Source organism: Notechis scutatus, chromosome 3 (assembly GCF_049901735.1).
Source record: "Notechis scutatus isolate UNSWTSFEM ecotype Mainland chromosome 3, rNotScu1.2, whole genome shotgun sequence".
Classification (NCBI taxonomy): Eukaryota; Metazoa; Chordata; class Lepidosauria; order Squamata; family Elapidae; genus Notechis; species Notechis scutatus.
This window is the reverse complement of record NC_142011.1, coordinates 113,832,518-113,851,653: the sequence shown is the minus strand read 5'-3', so window position 1 is coordinate 113,851,653 and position 19,136 is coordinate 113,832,518. Positions and strand designations below refer to the sequence as shown.

General features: G+C 42.4%; 1 protein-coding gene across 2 annotated transcripts in view; it reads right to left on the bottom strand.

Annotated features, from left to right (window-relative positions):
- The window catches only part of ALOX5 (arachidonate 5-lipoxygenase), a 154,709-nt gene that overhangs the window by 51,105 nt on the left and 84,468 nt on the right, over positions 1 to 19,136 (bottom strand). For both annotated transcript variants that reach the window (XM_026688473.2, XM_087962524.1), the window contains exons 7-9: positions 15,154 to 15,300; positions 14,873 to 15,076; positions 3,677 to 3,763 (exon numbers count right to left, since the gene is read on the bottom strand). In XM_026688473.2, the coding sequence (XP_026544258.1) occupies positions 3,677 to 3,763; positions 14,873 to 15,076; positions 15,154 to 15,300 (438 nt within the window). The remainder of the gene's footprint in view (positions 1 to 3,676; positions 3,764 to 14,872; positions 15,077 to 15,153; positions 15,301 to 19,136) is intronic.

The window sequence follows — 19,136 nt, the reverse complement described above, 5'->3', positions numbered from 1 at the left end:
AGCTTCAACTGTTGTCAAATTCCTTAAAGAAGCTTACAGTGATGAAAGCAAGATTCCCAGAGATTAGGAGATGTAGATTTGTTAACATGAAACAGGGTTACAAAAACTTGAAAACTGGATATGCCTTCATTTATTAATTAGGACGTTAAGGTTTATTTCCCATTACCTTTTATCTTCTTTTTAAGTCTTGGTTTAATGGAGAAGATGTTAATTGCTTATTTGATACCAAAAAAAATGTCCAACTGTTCTTGTTCTGCAATATTTTGAAAATGTTTTCCTTCCCTGGATCAGAAAATTTTATTATAGCTGCCCTACAGTTGAAAGGGAAGAGTGAAATATGCCTAAAATATAATTGCCCTTGCAATATAGAGGGAAAAGGAAATGGCCTTGAGGGACAAAAGGAAGATCTGCTACAAGAGCAACAATAAAAGAGGCCTGTATGTAATGTTGAGTAATCATCTCAGACAAGCCCTTCCTTTTTCCTGAAACAATTTGGTTTCAGGAAAAAATTGTCCTGCAATCTTCAACTCCTACACTGCAAAACAAATGGATTACTCTACTTGACCAGGGTAAAGCTATAGACACAATTTACATAGACTGCTGCAAAACCTTTGAATCAGTGGTACATGACAAACTACTGTTAAAACTAAACTCTTATGGCATTTCTGGATCCCTTCATAAGTGGATTACTGCGTTCCTGTCAAACAGGCAACAAATAGTAAAAATAGGGAGCGCTATATCAAACCTGTTCCAGTTAACAGCGGTGTCCCCCAAGGCAGCGTTCCAGGACCCTATCTTTATACTCTATATAATTGACCTTTGCGATCACCTTATAAGCAACTGCGTCCTCTTCGCGGATGACATAAAACTATTCAACACCACAGACAATGCTACTGTCCTTCAAAGTGACCTTGATTATGTGTCTGAATGGTCAAACAATTGGCAACTCCAAATCCCGACCAACAAATGCTCTGTTCTACACATTGGTAAAAAAAATCAGTACACCAAATACAAACTAGGCGGATATGACCTCGTTGACGATCCTCACTCTGTCAAGGACCTTGGAGTACTCATATCAAATTACCTAAGCGCCAGAGATCACTGTAACAGCATTGCCAAAAAGGCATTAAGAGTTGTAAATCTAATCTTATGAAGCTTCTCCTCCAGAAATATCGAATTGCTAACTAGAGCATACAAAACTTTTGCCAGACCAATATTCTAATACAGCTCATCAGTCTGAAATCCACACTGCATATTGGACATTAATACAATCGAGCGAGTCCAGAAGTATTTCACGAGAAGAGTACTACACTCCTCTGCTCACAACAAAATACCCTATATCACCAGGCTTGAGATATTGGGCTTGGACAACCTTGAACTACGCCGCCTACGATTAGACTTAAGTGTAGCACACAAAATTATCTGCTACAATGTCCTACAAGTCAATGACTATTTCAGTTTCAACCACAACAATACAAGAGCACACAACAGATACAACTCAATGTAAATCGCTTCAAACTCGATTGCAGAAAGTATGACTTCAGCAATAGAGATGCCTGGAATGCACTACCTGATTCTGTTGTTACATCCTCTAACCCCCACTCCTTTAACCTCAAACTATCCACTATTGACCTCACCCCATTCCTAAGAGGTCTGTAAGGGGCGTGCATAAGTGCACCATCGTGCCTACCGTCCCTGTCCTATTGTCCCCATTTATTCGTACCTATTTTCTGTATTCTTACTCATGTTTATACTGTGTTTCTCCAACAATACGTCCCCCCAATAGGAAGGCCCAGAACTGTTTTATTGGCATGAGTGAAATTAAGCCCTGCCCCCCAAATTTGGGCCTATTTAGGGGAAGGGTGGCGGGCGCTGGGGGGGTGCAAACTTGCTATTAGGAGCGGTCCATGGGCAGCTACACCTTGCCACCAGGCTGGTCCTAATGGCTGATCATGGCGGAGCATGGAGAGCACCCTACCCCCACCAAGTGCCTTTGCCACAGACCTGGGTATGGTGTTGGCTGCAGGCTGGGTCAGCGGGCGGGTGTTGTCGTGGATGGCGGCGGAGCACTTTGTGTCACGGGACCTTCGTCGGCCGCCGCTTCCTCTGCCGCCGTCGCTTTCCCTTCTGCCCTCGCCATGGCTTATGCTACGTTCGGAGTGCTGCCAGCAGAGGCTAGACACACCCCGCTGCTGATAAGCGCCTGCCCTTCCGCAGGGGCATCACTTTGCTTGACGGTTGCATCGACAACATCCTGCAAGTCAGTGAGTCATTCGGGCTTTGGTGGATGGAAGCAGCGGCGGGAGGGTGATGCTATCATTTGTCCCCCCCACACCCCGCTTTGCTTCCTGTCCCAGAGCTTCGGATCCTAGTCTCGTCAGAGTCTATCCCTCCCGTCTGCATTCTTCAAGCGGACTCTCTTGGCTCATTCAGCTGTACGGTCAGGCGCTCTCCTCTTGCTCCAGCTGCCCGAACCCCCCCGTGGACCTTTCCCCCCCTCTTTAAGCTTTGTTTATTTTCATTCCCTCCGTCAGTTCCGTAAGAATACACACTGGCAGGGGAGGAGGAAGCTGAATGAATGAATCAGCAGGAGAATCCTCTGGGAAGCTTAGGGAAAGAAGGAGGGGGGAGGGAGAGAGGGAAGAGTGTCTTTGGGATTTGCCAGGAGAAATCCAGGAGGTGGATTTCCATCCTATTTCTGTCCTTCAAGGAGATGAAGGAAGATTTTAAAGAAAAAGTGAAAGATGTGGCAGACATTAATATGGAAGAATTGATGGATAGACAAAATGAAGAGGAGATACAAACTCTAGCTGATGTTGAAAGCCAAGGAGTTACAAACACAAATGGTATTCACTTGTATTTCCAATGGAAGATCAACATCCAATGAGGGAACAGAAACTTTTAGCAGTAATCCACTAGCTTAAGGGATGGTGCTGTTAAGAGAACTTCAGATTCCAAGACCACAGTCTACATTACCTACCCAAAAGGCTTCTGGCAAGGGATGGTCTGTACCTCATAAGGACAGAACTAAAATCGGTGGGTTAAAACTACAAGGAAGTAGGTTCAAACTGCATGTCAGGAGGAACAATGAACTAGTAGAATGGATTGCCCATGAAAGAATGAGTTTTAATTTGCTGGAGGTCTTCAAACCTCTAGGGAGTTATCTGTCAAAGTTGCTCTAGTGGGTTCTGCTATAATTAGATCAGACTAGATGATCTTTAAAATAATTTTCAACTTAGAGAAGGAGGGAAGTTTCAATCTCTTTATAAAGCTATTCCATCTCTCTGGACTTAATAAATATATTCAGGTAAAATGGATGGGTGGGAAGAACTACATGGAAGACTTTTTCCTTATAGCTTGGGTTAGAGTTAAGATTTCCTGTTATCCTCCAGAACTATGGAAGTGGCATCATTTTGTGAATGTGTGTGTGTGTGTGTATGCATGTGCATGCATGCTTTCATGTCAATCTTGATTCCTGAACTCTGCCTGGAGGGGTTCATTTTTCATTACAAGGTTATTTGGAGGTGATTTGCCATTGCCTGCTTCTTAGGGCAGAGAAAAGGTGATAGGTCCAAGGTCATTCAACTGGCTTTGTGCCTAAGGTAGAACTAGAAGTCATGGATGTTCTGGTTTATAGCATGGTGCTTTAACCTCTAAACGAACTGGCTAAACTTACCTTGTCAAAAAGTCCATATTCACAGATAAGTTGCTCTCGAGCTTTGGTGTTTATAGCTATTGTAAACCGTACATGAGGTATCAGGAGCTAAAAATGAGAAGAAGGAAAAAGAGATTACTGGATGAAAACCTTTTCATATCTTTCTAAATATTACCATAAACTTTAGAAATGGCTATGTAGTGAGCAAGGCTGAGCCTATAAGATTGCACTTTTCTCAAACTTTTCTCCCAGAAAGGAAGACCTCTGGGCAGGGACGGGTTTGCCAAATGCAGCTGGGAAAGCCCCCTCTGTGCAGATGGGAGCAACGGACCACCAGACTGACACCACGTCCCCAAAAGACGACCCAATGGTGAGTGATCCCATCATACCTTTTACAGTCAACGTTAAGTTAGTGGTACCAAACACAGGGGAGGCTGGGGAGTTAGAAGCTGTCATTGATACTGGGTGCTCCAGATGTCTTATCAGACTCCCCATCATTGAACAATTGGGCATAAAGACTAACCCGCTAAAACACCCAATCAGATTTGAGCAAGTGGATGGAACCTTAATTGGGGGGGGGGGCAGCTGCTCAATTGACAGAATTAATCAAGATGGAATTAGGGCCCCATCGCAAGCTCATACGGTTCATAGTGGCCTCCAAGATGTCAGAATCAATAATACTGGGACTTGCTTGGTTAGACAAGTGGGCCGCTAAATTATATATGAAACTCTCAAAATGTGAATTCCACAAAGAGTCACTAGACTATCTAAGCTAGCGAATATCCAACCTGGGGATTGAAATGGACCCTGGAAAGGTGAAAGCGGTGCTGGACTGGCAACCCTCCAGAACCCGAAAACAACTTCAAAGTTTCTTGGGGTTTGCCAACTTCTATAGACAATTCATTCCGTCCATTGCTGAAGTTGCCCTCCCGTTAACAGAGCTTTTAAAAACGGGCCCGTCACCCACCAAACCAAAGCTGAGTCACCCCTGGCTTGGAATATGGACTGTCAGAAAGCTTTCGAGACATTAAAACGCCACTTTGCAATGGAGCCCATCCTCAAGCACCCAGACGCGACCAAGCCTTTTATTGTCCAAACAGATGCAAGTGATGTAGCGGTGGCAGCTGCCTTGCTGCAAAGAGACTCTCAAGGCCAACTGATGCCTTGCCATTATGTGTCCAAAAAGCTGACAGACGCAGAGTGAAGGTGGGCGGTCTGAGAGAAAGAAGCATTCGCTGTATGATGGGCTTTATTGACCTGGAGGCATTTTCTAGAAGGGGCGCCAGAGGCCTTTGAGGTATGATAAGACCACTACCACTTGCTCCCCCTAAACCGTTGATGGTACATGGGGAAACACATGAGATTCAAAAAATTCTCGATTCTAGATTACACCGTGGCCGATTGAAATATTTGGTCTTATGGAACGGATACTCCCTCTCAAATGCTAGTTGGGTAAAGAGGTGGGATGTTCATGCTGATCAATTGGTTAACCAATTCCATGAGGATTTTCCCTACAAACCGAAGGGTCCTCATGGGGGGGAGAGGGGATTAAGGACAATGTATTAACCCCTATATATATATATGTTTTTTTTTTCTTTTAGGAGGAGGAGTTTTCAAGGGGGGGATGCCAGCTTTGAAATTCAGCTGCCACATATTTATTTTTAGAGAGTTAGAGGAGTTGAAAAGTTCAAGGTTATTCTGTGTGTTGTATTAAGAATTTCCAGTTGCAGTTAATTGGTTCTCGTGATTTATGAAGTGTAGAAGTGGAAGGAGAGAAGGTGGATTCTGTGTAACACGCTAAAAAGCTTTCACTTGGGAAATTGCTTTTGAACATGCCAGATCTGTTCCTAATAAATCAATTGGAGAGATAATGTCTTGGAGTGATTGATATCATGGATACTGTCTGGATGCTTGACAACATGGTCATATGACCATGGAACACTGCAACAGCTGTAAATGCAGTTGCATTGCTGAATACGATTGGAATTTCAAAACCAGGTCATAATTACTCCCAGGTAGGCCCTTCATAATATTGAACTGTTGCTAACTGACTAGTTGAGACTACCAATACAATCATAACTCAAAGCAATGAACTGGTATATGTAGGGGTGGGATTCAAATTTTTTAACAACTGGTTCTGTGGGCGTGGCTTGGTGGGCGTGGCTTGGTGATCATGTGGCTGGATGGGCATGGCTAGGTGGGCGTGTGACTGGGTGGGTGTGTACAGCTCGACATCACTCACGTCGAGGGGCGCTTCTCCTTGCCTGGCCTCTCGTGACCATGGGAATTCTACAGTGGTTATAAGTGTGAAAAATAGTCATGTAACTTTTTTCAGTGCCATTGTAACTTTTATCAGTGCCAATGTAACTTTTTTCAGTGCCAATGTAACTTTGAATGGTCACTAAATGAACTGTTGTAAGTCAAGGGTTACCTGTACAAAAATACAAAAAGCTTCTTTGCTTGCAAAAAGCTGCCCTAAATGCCAATTATTAGATTAAAAATACCTGCAAGCCGGAGTTACAAATCAGGCAGGATGCCAGAGCACTTTGAGGAATTAAAATAGTAAAAATGCAATCAATCAGAAGTGGTATTCAGCAGATTCTGACCAGTTCTGGAGAACCAGTAGTGGAAATTTTGAGTAGTTTGGAGAACTGGCAAATACCACCTCTGACAGGAGATTTTATAGTATCCTTCTCCTGCCACGCTCATCAAGCCACGCCCACAGAACTGGTAGTAAAAATTTTTGAATCCCACCACTGAATGCAATGATAACTATCAGCACCCAACTCATAAAGTGAAACCCTTTAGCAGAGAAGTCATTTAAGCTCTCCAGAAAAAGCACACCCAGGAAAAGCAATCCTTAGATCCATTTGCACCACTTAAAGACACCAGCTGGTCTCACTCACCTCACAAGATATCCTATGGAAATCATCAAGATTTAAGGAAGGATCAAATGCCCCCCCCCCCGAAAGGCAGTAAAAAAATAAGTGCCAAGCTTGTATCCTGCCTCTTGGAAGTACAGCCAAAAAGGACAGTGCCATGAACCACTAAAGCAATGAAGGAAGACCCCCTCCCCAGATAGAAAAAGAAACCATGTGGCAGGAAAAAAATTAATACAAATAATTAAATCACAACAGTAGCTGTTGCTTGTTAAAGCAATTACCAGAACAAATAGACACAGGAACTAGCCAGACTTCTCAACCCAGTTTCTTTTCAGGAGCAGAGATTAACCTTTTTCCTTCCAAACAAAGCTGAATAGGGAAAATTATCCCATCAATAAACACAGCTTAAACTTCACCAAAAACCAGTCTTAGACCAAAACTTAGAAAGGGTATGTAAACTCACATTTGAATGTCAATCTTTCTAGATACCCAAGAAGCCTTGCTGAATGTCACTCATCTTGGTTCCTTGTCATTAAAAGCTTCTTTCCAGCAGCTCTGCTTCATTATTCAATTATTTCTTCAAAGTGCTGGCCCTGGCTGGAAGAACTCCAAAAGGGGAGTATTTCCTCCCAACAGAAGTACCAGCAAAGAATTGACATGAACTGGTATTCATATATGCAAATACATTCTAGATATGAAAAAGATGTTAAAGCAGAGGAGCTTTATAATGAATTGACTGAATTAGATAAAATTTTAACAGGAACAGAAGAAATTGTATTAAGAAATTGTATGGTATATACTAGGAGTGAAATTAGAAAAAGAACAAGTGAAGGAAACGATGATAGCTTGGGGGGAAAACTTTGGCTATGGGATAGAGTTAGATAAATGGCAGAAACTATGGGATAGAAATTATAAACTAATATTTGTTTTCTTAAGTTTTCGCGGGTACTTACATGTATGGTATTCAGCTTTGTTCAGGTATTTTCCCACGTCATTGTAGTTGTGCTTTTAAAGTGGTAGCAACGTTTCAGCAGAATCTCATCTGCCATAATCAGAATACAAAATACACAATACAGAAGCCTGATGATGGCAGATGAGATTCTGCTGAAACGTTGCTACAACTTTAAAAGCACAACTACAATGATGTGGGAAAATACCCGAACAAAGCTGAATACCATACATATAAACTAATAATGTCAACAGCTTATAAAGAAAATTTGTACAAGATGTTTTACAGATGGCATTTTGCACCAGCAAGACTGGCAAAGATGTTTAAAGACAAATCAGCAAAATGCTGGAAATGTCACCAGACACCCGGAACATATTACCATATGTGGTGGACATGTACAGAAGCTAAAAGATATTGGATAAAAATACACACATGATTGGAACAGATGATAAAATAACACATAGATTTAAAACCTGAGATATCTTATTGGGGATTTTACCCAAAAACTATGGTAAAGAAAAAATATATTTAATCATATATACAGCATATTAACAGCAGCTAGAATTGTATTTGCTCAAAATTGGAAAAGCAAAAAGATTCCGATAGAGGAAGAGGTGATTATGAAAATATTGGAATGTGCAGAAATGAGTAGATTTGTCAACTAAAAAGATAGTCCTTTGGTCTTTTTAGCTGCCAGAAAAAGGGAGTGGGGGGAAATAGTGCATTTCTGTTGTGGTTCAGAACAATTCCTTAAGTGCCTAGATAATCACCCTGGCAGCCCAAAGCAAGAATATTACTGGAGAGCACGATTGATGACTCTTGGGGATGGATGTGTCCCACTGGAAAATATACATCCAGGGGATGGGGAAAGACCAGGGTCAAGGGAGAAATGAATGATGTATTTTAGTATCTGCTGCACCCAGCTATAGCCAAAATAAATCAATTTTCCTTTCTCTGAGATGCAGCTAGAGACTTATTACCGTGTTTCTCATATAATAAGGCCAGGTCTTTTTTTTTTTTTTGAGCCCCCCCAAAATGGCTAGGCCATCTTTTCGGGGGTGACTTAATTCCCCCCCTTGCATCTTCGGGCAGGCGGGCGGCGACGGCTTGGATGTTGACCTCGGCGTTGGTGGGACACTTTGTATCAGGGTCAACGCAGGCAGCACCATATCTGGGTGTGCAACAAAAGTACTTCCTAACAGCAAGCCCCCGCGCCATTTCCCCCCCATTTTGCATGTTTTAATATAGGTCTTAATTTGGGGGGAGGGGCTTAATTTCATTTCATGCCTATAAAACATGCTGGGACTTCCTATTGCGGGAGGCCGTATTGTTGGAGAAACAGGGTATTTGAATGGGGGTGGATTTGTTGGAGTCCTGACAGCCAGCTGATACTCTAAAAATTCAACATTCCAGGATACCTGGCATCTGACATCTGGAATGCATGGAGAGAAAGTCAGGCTAACATGGCAGAGGCAGGGGGGGGGGGGCTGTTGAAAGAAAGCCTTCTAGAAGCAGCCCACCTACAAACAGAAACCGAGGACATAATCACAGGCGAAGCCAAGAGCCTGAACAAATAAAGGAAACAAAGCCCCCCCACAGCTTCAGAAGGTGAGCTCCCCCAGCCTAAAAAGGGAAGAAGGCTCCTGAGTGAGCTGACAAGAGTGGAATGGATGTGGGACTGGGAACAAGCCAGAGCCTCAAAGTTCCTGTCGGGATCCCTGGGGAGATCCATAGAGCAGCTGAGGGAGGAATTTGACTGGGCTGCCATTAGAGACGAGGGCCCATCATGCCGCCCAAAACAGAGGGGACCTCCCACAGAGCCATCTGAAGTGAGAAGAAGCAGGCAGGATTACAGCCCTCCTCCTCTACCCAGCAGAAGAAGAAAGAGCCCACAGCGGCAACCAGTGCCTCCCCCACGCAACAGACAGCTCCTTCCTCCTTCTGCATGAACTAGAGCCGGGGAGGAAGGTCAGCCACCTCAAGCACAGATTTACAGAGGGCAACAGGTAAAGGGCAGGGCAGAGCTCTACGAACTGCCCCAGTTCAGGGGGAAATTTAATGGGGACCCAGACCAGCTACCTCTATTCCGTAACTCAGCTGAGATCCACCTAGAACATTATGGACACCTCTACCCCTCCCCTAGAGCCATGATGAATGCCCTTTCTGAGGGGCTGGAGGGAGAAGCAAGAGGATAGCTAGCAACTCTCCACAAGGGCCCCCCAACTGCATGACGCAGATGACTTCCTACAACTGCTGTAGGCCAGATTTCAGGAGGCAGAGGATGACCCATATGCAGAAGATGAACTCAGCAACCTAAAGCAGGGAGGGCAACCCATCAAAGAACACATCCGTGAATTCAGAAGAATCAGTGGGAAGCTACCCCTTTTGCCTGAACGGATGCTGGTTCATTTTTTCAGAACCAGCCTGGACCAGCAAATTAGCAAAGTAACTGCCTATCGTGACATCCCAAACAGATTCTCTGAGTGGTTCCGAGTAGCCTTAAAAGTCGAAGGGGCATTATGCGCTAGCGATATGAGGGAACCAGAGACAGAAGGCAACCAGACCAGAGGCCACCAAACCAACGGTCCACCACGATCTGCCCCGACCAACCCTCTCACGAAGCCCAATTAAATGCTACTGATGTGGAGGAGTAGGGTACATAGCAGCGCCGTGTGTGACCCCAGATTTCAGACCAAGGCCAAAACCACCACTCAGGGCGATCTGAATGAAGCCCAGACGTGCCACCAATGCATCCCAGAGGGTTCTTCAGGCTGCAGAGGTCCCTCTCCAGCCAGCTGAAGGGGAAGGAACTCTGGACAATGACGACCAGTCACTGGATCCTTACAGCAGTGAGGACGAGGGTGAAGACAACCCAATGGTGAGTGGATTGATTCCCCCTTTTGTTTTCCCAATATGGCTTATGGCCCCAAAGACAGGGAATAAGGGAGTTTTCCAAGCCTTAATAGATTCAGGCTGCACCAGATGCCTGATCAATCTGACCACAGTCCTAAAACTGGGGATCAGAGCGAAAAAGCTAGCCCACCCGATCCGGTTCGAAGAAGTAGATGGCTCCCTGCTGAGAGGAGCCTACGCCACTCATTTAACCAAACCAGTGAGACTAGAGCTAGCGGAGCACTGGGAGACAATTTGATTCGTAGTAGCTCCCAAAATGACAGATGCAGTCATACTGGGACTTTCTTGACTAGACAAGTGGGGCCCGACCATCTGGTGGCAAGAGGACAACCACAGATTGAGGATAGCAATTACCATTAAATAGGAGCACCACCAATGCAGGGAACCCCCTCCGAGAGTTCACCAAAACAACTGGCAGCCACCTCTGACAGAACCCCAGAGGCTGGACAGATCTCAAGAGACTATCAGGACCTCACTGAAGTATTCAGTGAGACTGAGTGTGACATTCTGCCTCTCCACCGCAAACAGACTGCACCATAGAAATCATCCCCGGGGCAAAATTACCAAAGCCCCAAATGTACGCCATGATGCCCTGTGAAATGCAAGAAATGTGCAAATATATGGACAAAAACCTAGAAAGGGGTTTCATCGAACCGACCAAGCCAAGGGATGCAAGTCCTGTTCAAAGAAAAAAAAAAGATGGGACCATGAGATTATATGTTGACTTTAGAGCGATCAATGGACTGCATGCACACAACTTGTATCTCCTCCCACTCATGAAGGAAATGCTATCCCACCTGGCCAAAGGGAAGGTCTTTACTAAATTAGACCTCAGAGAAGCATACTATCGAGTCTGCATCAGAGAGGGAGATGAATGGAAAACAACGTTCAACTGTCCCCTAGGGAGTTTCCAATTCAAAGTCATGCCTTTCGGACTACAGGGAGCCCCGGCGGTGTTCATGAAATTAATAAACAAAGTGCTACATGAACATCTTTACAAGAGGGTATTTTTCGACTTGGGCAACATTCTCATCTACACTGAGATGATGGACGACCACGTACCCCTAATGCACCAAATACTGGAAAAACTTCTAGCAGCAAATCTGTACATCAAGCTGTCGAAATGCGAATTTCACCCCGCACAGTTGGACTACCTGGGATACTGAGTCTCCAATAAAGGCATAGAGATGGACCCAGCCAAAGTACAAGCTGTCCTCGATTGGCAAGCCCCTCGCATCCGCAGACAGCTACAAAGCTTCCTAGGGTTTGCAAACTTCTACCATCTATTCATCCCCTTCTTCACGAGGATTGCCAAACCCATGGCAGACCTTCTAAAGACAGCACAAAAATGAAACCTCGCCCGTGACAATCCCTACAGTGGGACCTAACTTGCCAAGAAGCATTTGAAATGCTGAAAAAACTGTTTGCAAAAGAACATGTGCTGAAGCACCCTGACCCTGAACAATCCTTCATCGTTCAAGCAGATGCCAGCGACGTGGCAGTGGGAGCAGTGTTACTCCAAAGAAATGACCAAGGAAACCTACAGTCCTGCACCTACATCTCCCGTAAACTCACAGACATAGAGAAGCGATGGGCCACATGGGAGAAAGAGGCTTTTGCAATAAGATGGCACTGCAAACCTGGCATCACCTGCCGGAAGGGGGCCAGAAGCCATTTGAAGTTTGGACTGACAATAAAAATCTGGAAAACCTTAGGACCCTGCAAAAACTGTCACCCAAACAAGTCTGCTGGGCCCAATACTTCAACCGATTCGACTTTGTGCTAAAGCACATCCCAGGGGGAAAGAACTTTCTGGCTGACGCCCTCTCTCACATGCCCCAGTATAAATGCGAAAGGGAGAAGATTATAAATGCCATCACCCCCCCCCCATCCAAATAGCTGCCCAAGTAACCACCAGACGACAACGTTGTGACTGACAAGACCGACCCGCAGACGACTTAGCCACAAAATTAAAAACCAAACTGCTAGCAGACCGTTGATTCCAGGACAATCAACACATCTTAATGAAAAGAGATGACCTAGCCCAGAAAAGAACAAAACTCTTCCTCCCAGAATCCCTACGTACTCTAGTCCTTCAGAGGAACCAACATGCCAAACCAGCAGGCCATTTCAGGTTCTTAAAGACTTTACATTTAGCTTGGGGGAAATTCTGGTGGCCTGGCATAAAGAAAGACATGGATAGCTATGTGAAGAGTTACACCATTTGCACTGCGATGAAAAAACGACCAGGAAAACCCCCCAGATTGCTACAGATGGTTGCGGAACCAATGAGGCTGTGGGAGGTGATCGCAATGGATTTCATAGTAGAGTTACCAAAAAGTGGAGGAAACATGGTGATCTGGACTGTAATAGACTTATTTTCCAAACAGGTGCATTTCATACCTTGCAGCGGGCTACACTAGTTCGTCAAACTATTTTTGAAACACATCTACCACCTGCATGGAGTGCCACGGAGAATTCTCAGATAGAGGAGTTCAGTTCACGGCCAAATTTTGGAAGGAGTTCCTGTGGAGTGTTGGGTCATCCCAGGGCCTTAGCTTGGCTTTTCATTCAAGCACCAATGGGGGGCAGAGAGATTGAACGCCATGGTAGAGAAGTATCTGAGATGCTACGTGAATTATCAGCAATCCAATTGGGTAGACCTCCTGCCTTTTGCAGAGGCCGTGTACCATAATGCTGTTCACAGTAGCATGGGAGTAATCCCCTTCAAAGTAGTGAGCAGCATGGACTTTGTCCCAATGCCTGAGTATCCAAGGGATCCTCCCTCCTCAGTCAGCCTGACCAATTGGATGTCAACGCTGAAAGCAACTTGGGAGAATGTAAAAAAGACGCTGGCAAAAGTGGCACAGAGCTATAAGAAACAGGCAGACAAACACCAGGCCCCGCAAAGGCCACTCCAGGTGGGGGAGAAAGTCCACCTCTCCATCAAATACTTGAGGTTAAGGCTCACTAGTAAGAAGTTGGGGCCAAAGTTCATGGGACCTTTCCCCATAGTCATTAACTCAGTCATGGTGTAACTGAAATTGCCCCGACTGCTAGGGAAAATACACCCGGTATTCCATAGTAGCCTCTTAAAACCCAAGGTGGGATCAACCCTGAGGCCACCATCTTGTGAACCCCCAGACCCTGTGGTCATAGGGGCCAAACCCATTATGAGGTGCAGCAAATCCTCGATTCGAGGTGGCACAGGAGACTACTCCAATATTTAATAAAGTGGAAGGGCTACCCCTTATTAGAGGCATCTTGGGTAAAGAGTAGGAACGTCCAAGCCGATCGCCTTGTGGTTCCATGCAGAAAACCCAACCAAACCTGGTGTTTTTTTTCCCACAACCCTAAGTTCTATACCTGTAATAAATTTGTTTTCTTTTTGTGTTGGACAGATCACCTTCAAGAAGTAAGGGGAGCTGAATGTCAACTAAAAAGATACTCCTTTGGTCTTTTTAGCTGCCAGAAAAAGGCAGTGAGGGAAAACAGTGTATTTCTTAAGTGCCTAGATAATCACCCTGGCAGCCCAAAGCAAGAATATTACCAGAGAGCATGATTGATGACTCTTGGGGATGGATGTGTCCCATTGGAGAATATACATCCAGGAGGTGGGGGGAAGACCAGGGTCAAGGGGAAATTGAATGATGTATTTTAGTTTCAGCTGCACCCAGATAACACCAACATGGCCGCTTCTAGTAAATTAATTTTCTTTTCTCTGAGATGCGGCTAGAGCTTATGATTTGAATGGGGGTGGATTTGTTGGAGTCCTAACAAGATTAACTTTGGCAATTAAAGAAAAAGAAGAAGTGGAATATTATATGATATGGGATTTATTTTATAAATGGTTGGAAAATAAAGTAAAAACAAATGAATATTGTTATGATAAGATTTATAAGGTTGAGTAGTTTTTAATATGAATGTAACCATAGTAAGAACGTATACAAAATATGAATATTTGCACAAGATATATGTACCCAGTCGACATACTGTATAACTGAAAAATGGATTTATTGTTAAATAAAATAAAAAAATATTTGGCAAAAAATAGAACCAGCAAAGAAAAAACAACCCTCTGGAGACAGAAAATCTAGACGTACTCCCAAGAATGTAATAAATGTTAACAGAGAGGCAGTTTCTGTAAGCAGGGCAATAAAGATTGTTTCCTTCCTGCCTTCCTTACAGGATTAGCCCTATAAAGTAGAAAAAAACAAAAGATTTCTTCCAACATCGGTTCTCCAGACTGCTTAGAAAGTTAACAAGTGAGAACCGGTAGAATCCCACCCCTGGATATTACAATCACTGTAATGCTCGAGATGCTTGGATAATAGGATTATGAAGAACAGCAATACATACACCCTCTCTCTCTCTCGGTTTTCAGTCTGCTGCCTTAACCACTACATCAAATTGGCCTTATTATAATATAGATTACAAAATAATATATCTTATTCTAGTGTTTTAATAACCCACCTTAAAGAGAGGATGGACTGCAGGCAATTGTCGGAACATAGCCACTGCAAAAACTTCTGAAATTAAGTGAGTCCGAAGCAGATGAGTCACAGTCTGATGTATATGGAAATCAGAGGAACGTACCCATATTTTGGCTAATAACCAATCATATTTAGCATCAGATGGAAGGAAGATAGGATTGCTTTGTTCAGGAGCTTGATTTATCTGAAAGATTTAATAGAATAGTTAATATCTTCAACAGCAACTAAAATGTTATTTTAATTGGATAAAACCAAAATTACCTGAATTGCAATAGGGATAATTTTATTCTCCAAATTCTTATACAATAAGCAGATAGGAGCAGCCAAATACTGTACTGTGCAGGGGTCTGTCTTATTGACGTCAACATCATCTAGAAGTTCATAGTCCACAATGAAAATATTTCCTAGCTGTCCAAAAAAAAAAAAAAAATATGCAGCTTGAGATGTAAAAATCATCCTGGGAAGCATTAAGTATTTTTTATCTTTGGAATATTTATATCACAAACAGATAAATAAAAAAATTGTAATAGGTTGAACTAATTACTTCTGCCAGTTTCTTAGCCTTGAGTGCTCTTTCCATAACTGGGATTACTTAGGCCTTTACTTTCCACATCATCTCTAGTTCCTCTGCTACATCTTGTGGCACCATCACTGTCTTGTAGTCCTTGTCTACTAACATGATGTCTTGTTGATTGGCTTGTATCTACCTGCCCATCTCGATCTAGAAGTTGCACAGAATGTTAGCCCTATTATTCCCCACAACCTTCTATGAAATATTCTTTCTGGAGGAGGGTCTAGCCCATACACTACACTGTGTGCAGATGTTCCTGTATACAATGCCAACTACCTGATTCTACAGTTCAGTGTATGCTGTTCCTGCTTGTATCTTACACACTGCCACTATGTGTTGGACTGTCTCTGAGACCTCTCTGCATAATCTGTACCTCGGATCCTGTCTAGAGCAGTAGACTCTTGTTTTTAGGATTAGTGCCTTGGTGCTATCTTTTAGTTAAATCCTTTCCAACCATGGGTAGGTTTTCTGCCACCTCTGTTGAGTTATTTGTTGATGGTACATCCATGCAGGGTTTTGCCTTGCTATGGCACTTCCTCTGTTTGATCTTCCACCATGTATGCTGTTTCTCTCAGCAGCTCATCTTTGGATGTCATATTATTTATGTACTCCTGGATGCTTTGGGTTTCATGCAGGTCAATGGCTTTGACACTTGCCAGACCTAGCTTCCCTCTTTCTTTCTGATGCTGGGTGTTTGGGCTTGGGAGAGGACATTGTCAAGAGCTCTGGGTTCTTCACATCAGAAGCTTCGACATCCTCCTTTGGCCAATTCACTTTATCAACATGGCATCTGATCACTGGCAAAGCAGACATGTTGATGGTATGAATCTTGTTTTTCCTACTGAACTGGCTCTTCAGGAACTGTCTTATCCTTTGGTGATACTTGGATGTTTCTCCTTGTTTTCTCCTTGTGGCTCTCATGTAACTTTAGGATGCCAAGGTATTTGTAGTTGTTCTGTACTATCAGAACTACAAGGCACCTACTGCTCGTTCCTCCCAATCAGTCTTAATTATCTTCCTTCTCTTGATTACCATCTGACCACACATCTTCAGTCTGAACAACATCTCAATGTCCTTACTGTAGATATGTCAATGGATCAAATAGTTGAATTCTTAGCATGTAGCTTAAGGTCAGGATGATGGTAGTTTCATTTTTGAACTTGTATTCATAGACATAACTTGCAATTGTCTGGCTGAGGGGCTTCAAGTCTGCATGCATTAACATGACATAAGCCCCACCTGATGGCCTTGTGTGCTAGCTAACTGAACTGCCAGTTTTGACTTCCACAGCCCCATTGTGTTTCTTGAAGAAGGTTCTTAGTGTCCTGTTGATCTTGTATAGTGCTAAATATTCACAGGATTTCTTGTAGTCAATTCAACCTGTAGATTGGTCTGTTTAGATCTTGAGTCTTGGGCAACTGCTCTATCTATGAGCAACTGGTATTTTGAGCCTCTGGTGTTGTTTCCAATGCCCTTCTGAGTTGTTCTTATATACCAGCCCATATGGTCCTTTAGCTTGGCAGTTATGAAACCTAATAGGATTTTCCATGTTGTAGGGAGGCAAGTTATGGTTGGTAGATGGACAGTGCTATTCCCTTGTGGGAGTCTTTCATGAACAGCACTGCCCTTCCTGGATTAGCCAATTTGGCTGAGAGTCTGCTGCAAGAATTTGGTTCATCTGTGTTGCTAGATGTTCATGCCAGGTGTTGTCCAATTCTTTGTTCCTGATCCACTGTTGGATATCTACTATGATGGTGATTGGTACCTATTCTGGAGATGACTGTGGTCTGTTCTTAGGTCCTGCAACCACTTTGCATTGGCATATTGTGCTTTCTTTTTCTCCTGTGTGTTCTTCTAATGTTCTCCAATTTCTGTTGTTGGTAGTTCTACTATTACTGTGATATTGCACTTCAATTGGGAGTACACCTTGGATGGTTCTTTAGAGAATAGAGCATTTATCTTCTTGGCCTCTGCTTCTCTACTGTATCTCCTTAACTTGGTAGCCAGAGCTGTGAGCCTTTGTTTAGCAGTCTCTAAGGCTTCAGATGGAGTTATTTTTATAGCCAAGACTTATAGTTTATCTTTATAACCTTTATAACTGTAATACCACCAGCTGGTTAACTTTTCTCCTAGCTGTCTTGATCTTAAGACTCCAACTTCATTTTCCAAGGCTGAGGGGCAGGTATATATTGTTCTTGACCTATAGTTGAGCATTTTGAAGATTACAGTGACTAGCATATATCAATTTATTAATTTATGATTGTAGTAGAGATGGTTACAAGGGTTTTATTGGCATCTTCTAGTATATTATCTAATGGTACTTCTTCACTAAGCATTGATAATTAGTCTTGAGAATTGACTGCAGCTAGTTAATTCATGATTCTATGTCTCATACAAGCTTGCTCTGTTCTGTAATGGAGGGGTAGCAGTGACATTCTAGCTTTGTGTTGACTGCACATCCACTCATTTTTTTTGTAAAGATTTTTTTATTTTTTAAGACAAACATATACAGACAAAAACATAAAAACATAAAACCATCTTTCAGTTGTGTACATACAGTGTGTCAGTTGGTTACAAATCTTTTGTGCTATCCTTTCACAGTCCTTACTCACAAGTTGTAAAGGTTCTCAAATTGTCGATCTAAAATATGCTTATATATCTATCAGTTATTAATCAATCATTTGACTAAAGTATAATTCCATCATTTCATACAAGATATTCTAGTTTTTATTATAAATTTATATTATACATTCATCCAATGGTTATATATTTTGTATTATATTCTATATCAATCTATTAATCTTCTATTACAAAACTTCCTAGTCTATTTCATTACCATGTCTTTTTATCTCACCATTGATAAAATAAGTCCCATATCATATAAAATTGTTTATCTTCTTGTTCTCTAATTTCAAATGTCAATTTACTCATATCAGCATAGTCCATAATTTTCTTAATAACTTCCTCCTGCATAGGTATTTTTTCATTTTTCCAATTCTTAGCAAATACAATTCTAGACGCTGTTAAAACATTTACAATCAAATATTTCAATTCTTTATTGTATATCTCCAGTATAATTCCCAATAAAAATATCTCTGGTTTAAAGTCTATGTGTTGTTTTATAATTTTTTCCAACCATGTGTGGATTTTAGTCCAATATCTTTTTACATGGCCACCACATATGGTAATATGAACCAGGTATCTGATGACATTTCCAACATTTATCCGATTTGTTCTTAAACATTATTGCGATTCTCGTCAGGGATAGATGCCACCTGTAAAATATCTTATACAAATTTTCTTTATAAGCAGCTGACATTGTCATTTTATAGTTTTGAGACCATAACTTTTACCATTTCTCTAAGTCAATCCCATATCCAAATTCCCCCCCCCAAGCAATCATTGTTTCTTTAACTTGTTCCTCCTCTAATTTAAATTCTAGTAAATGTCCATAAAAAAATTTAATTACTTTTTCATCAGCACCTATCAAGATTTTATCTAAATCAGTCAACTTATCATAAAAACCTTCTGTTTTCAGATCTTTATCAAATCTAGATTGTATTTGTAAATATGAAAACCAATTCATCTTTATACCTTGTTCTTCTAATGCTTGCATAGATTTAAGTTCACCCTTTTCATTCAATATCTCACCATATCTAACTGTTCATTCCTT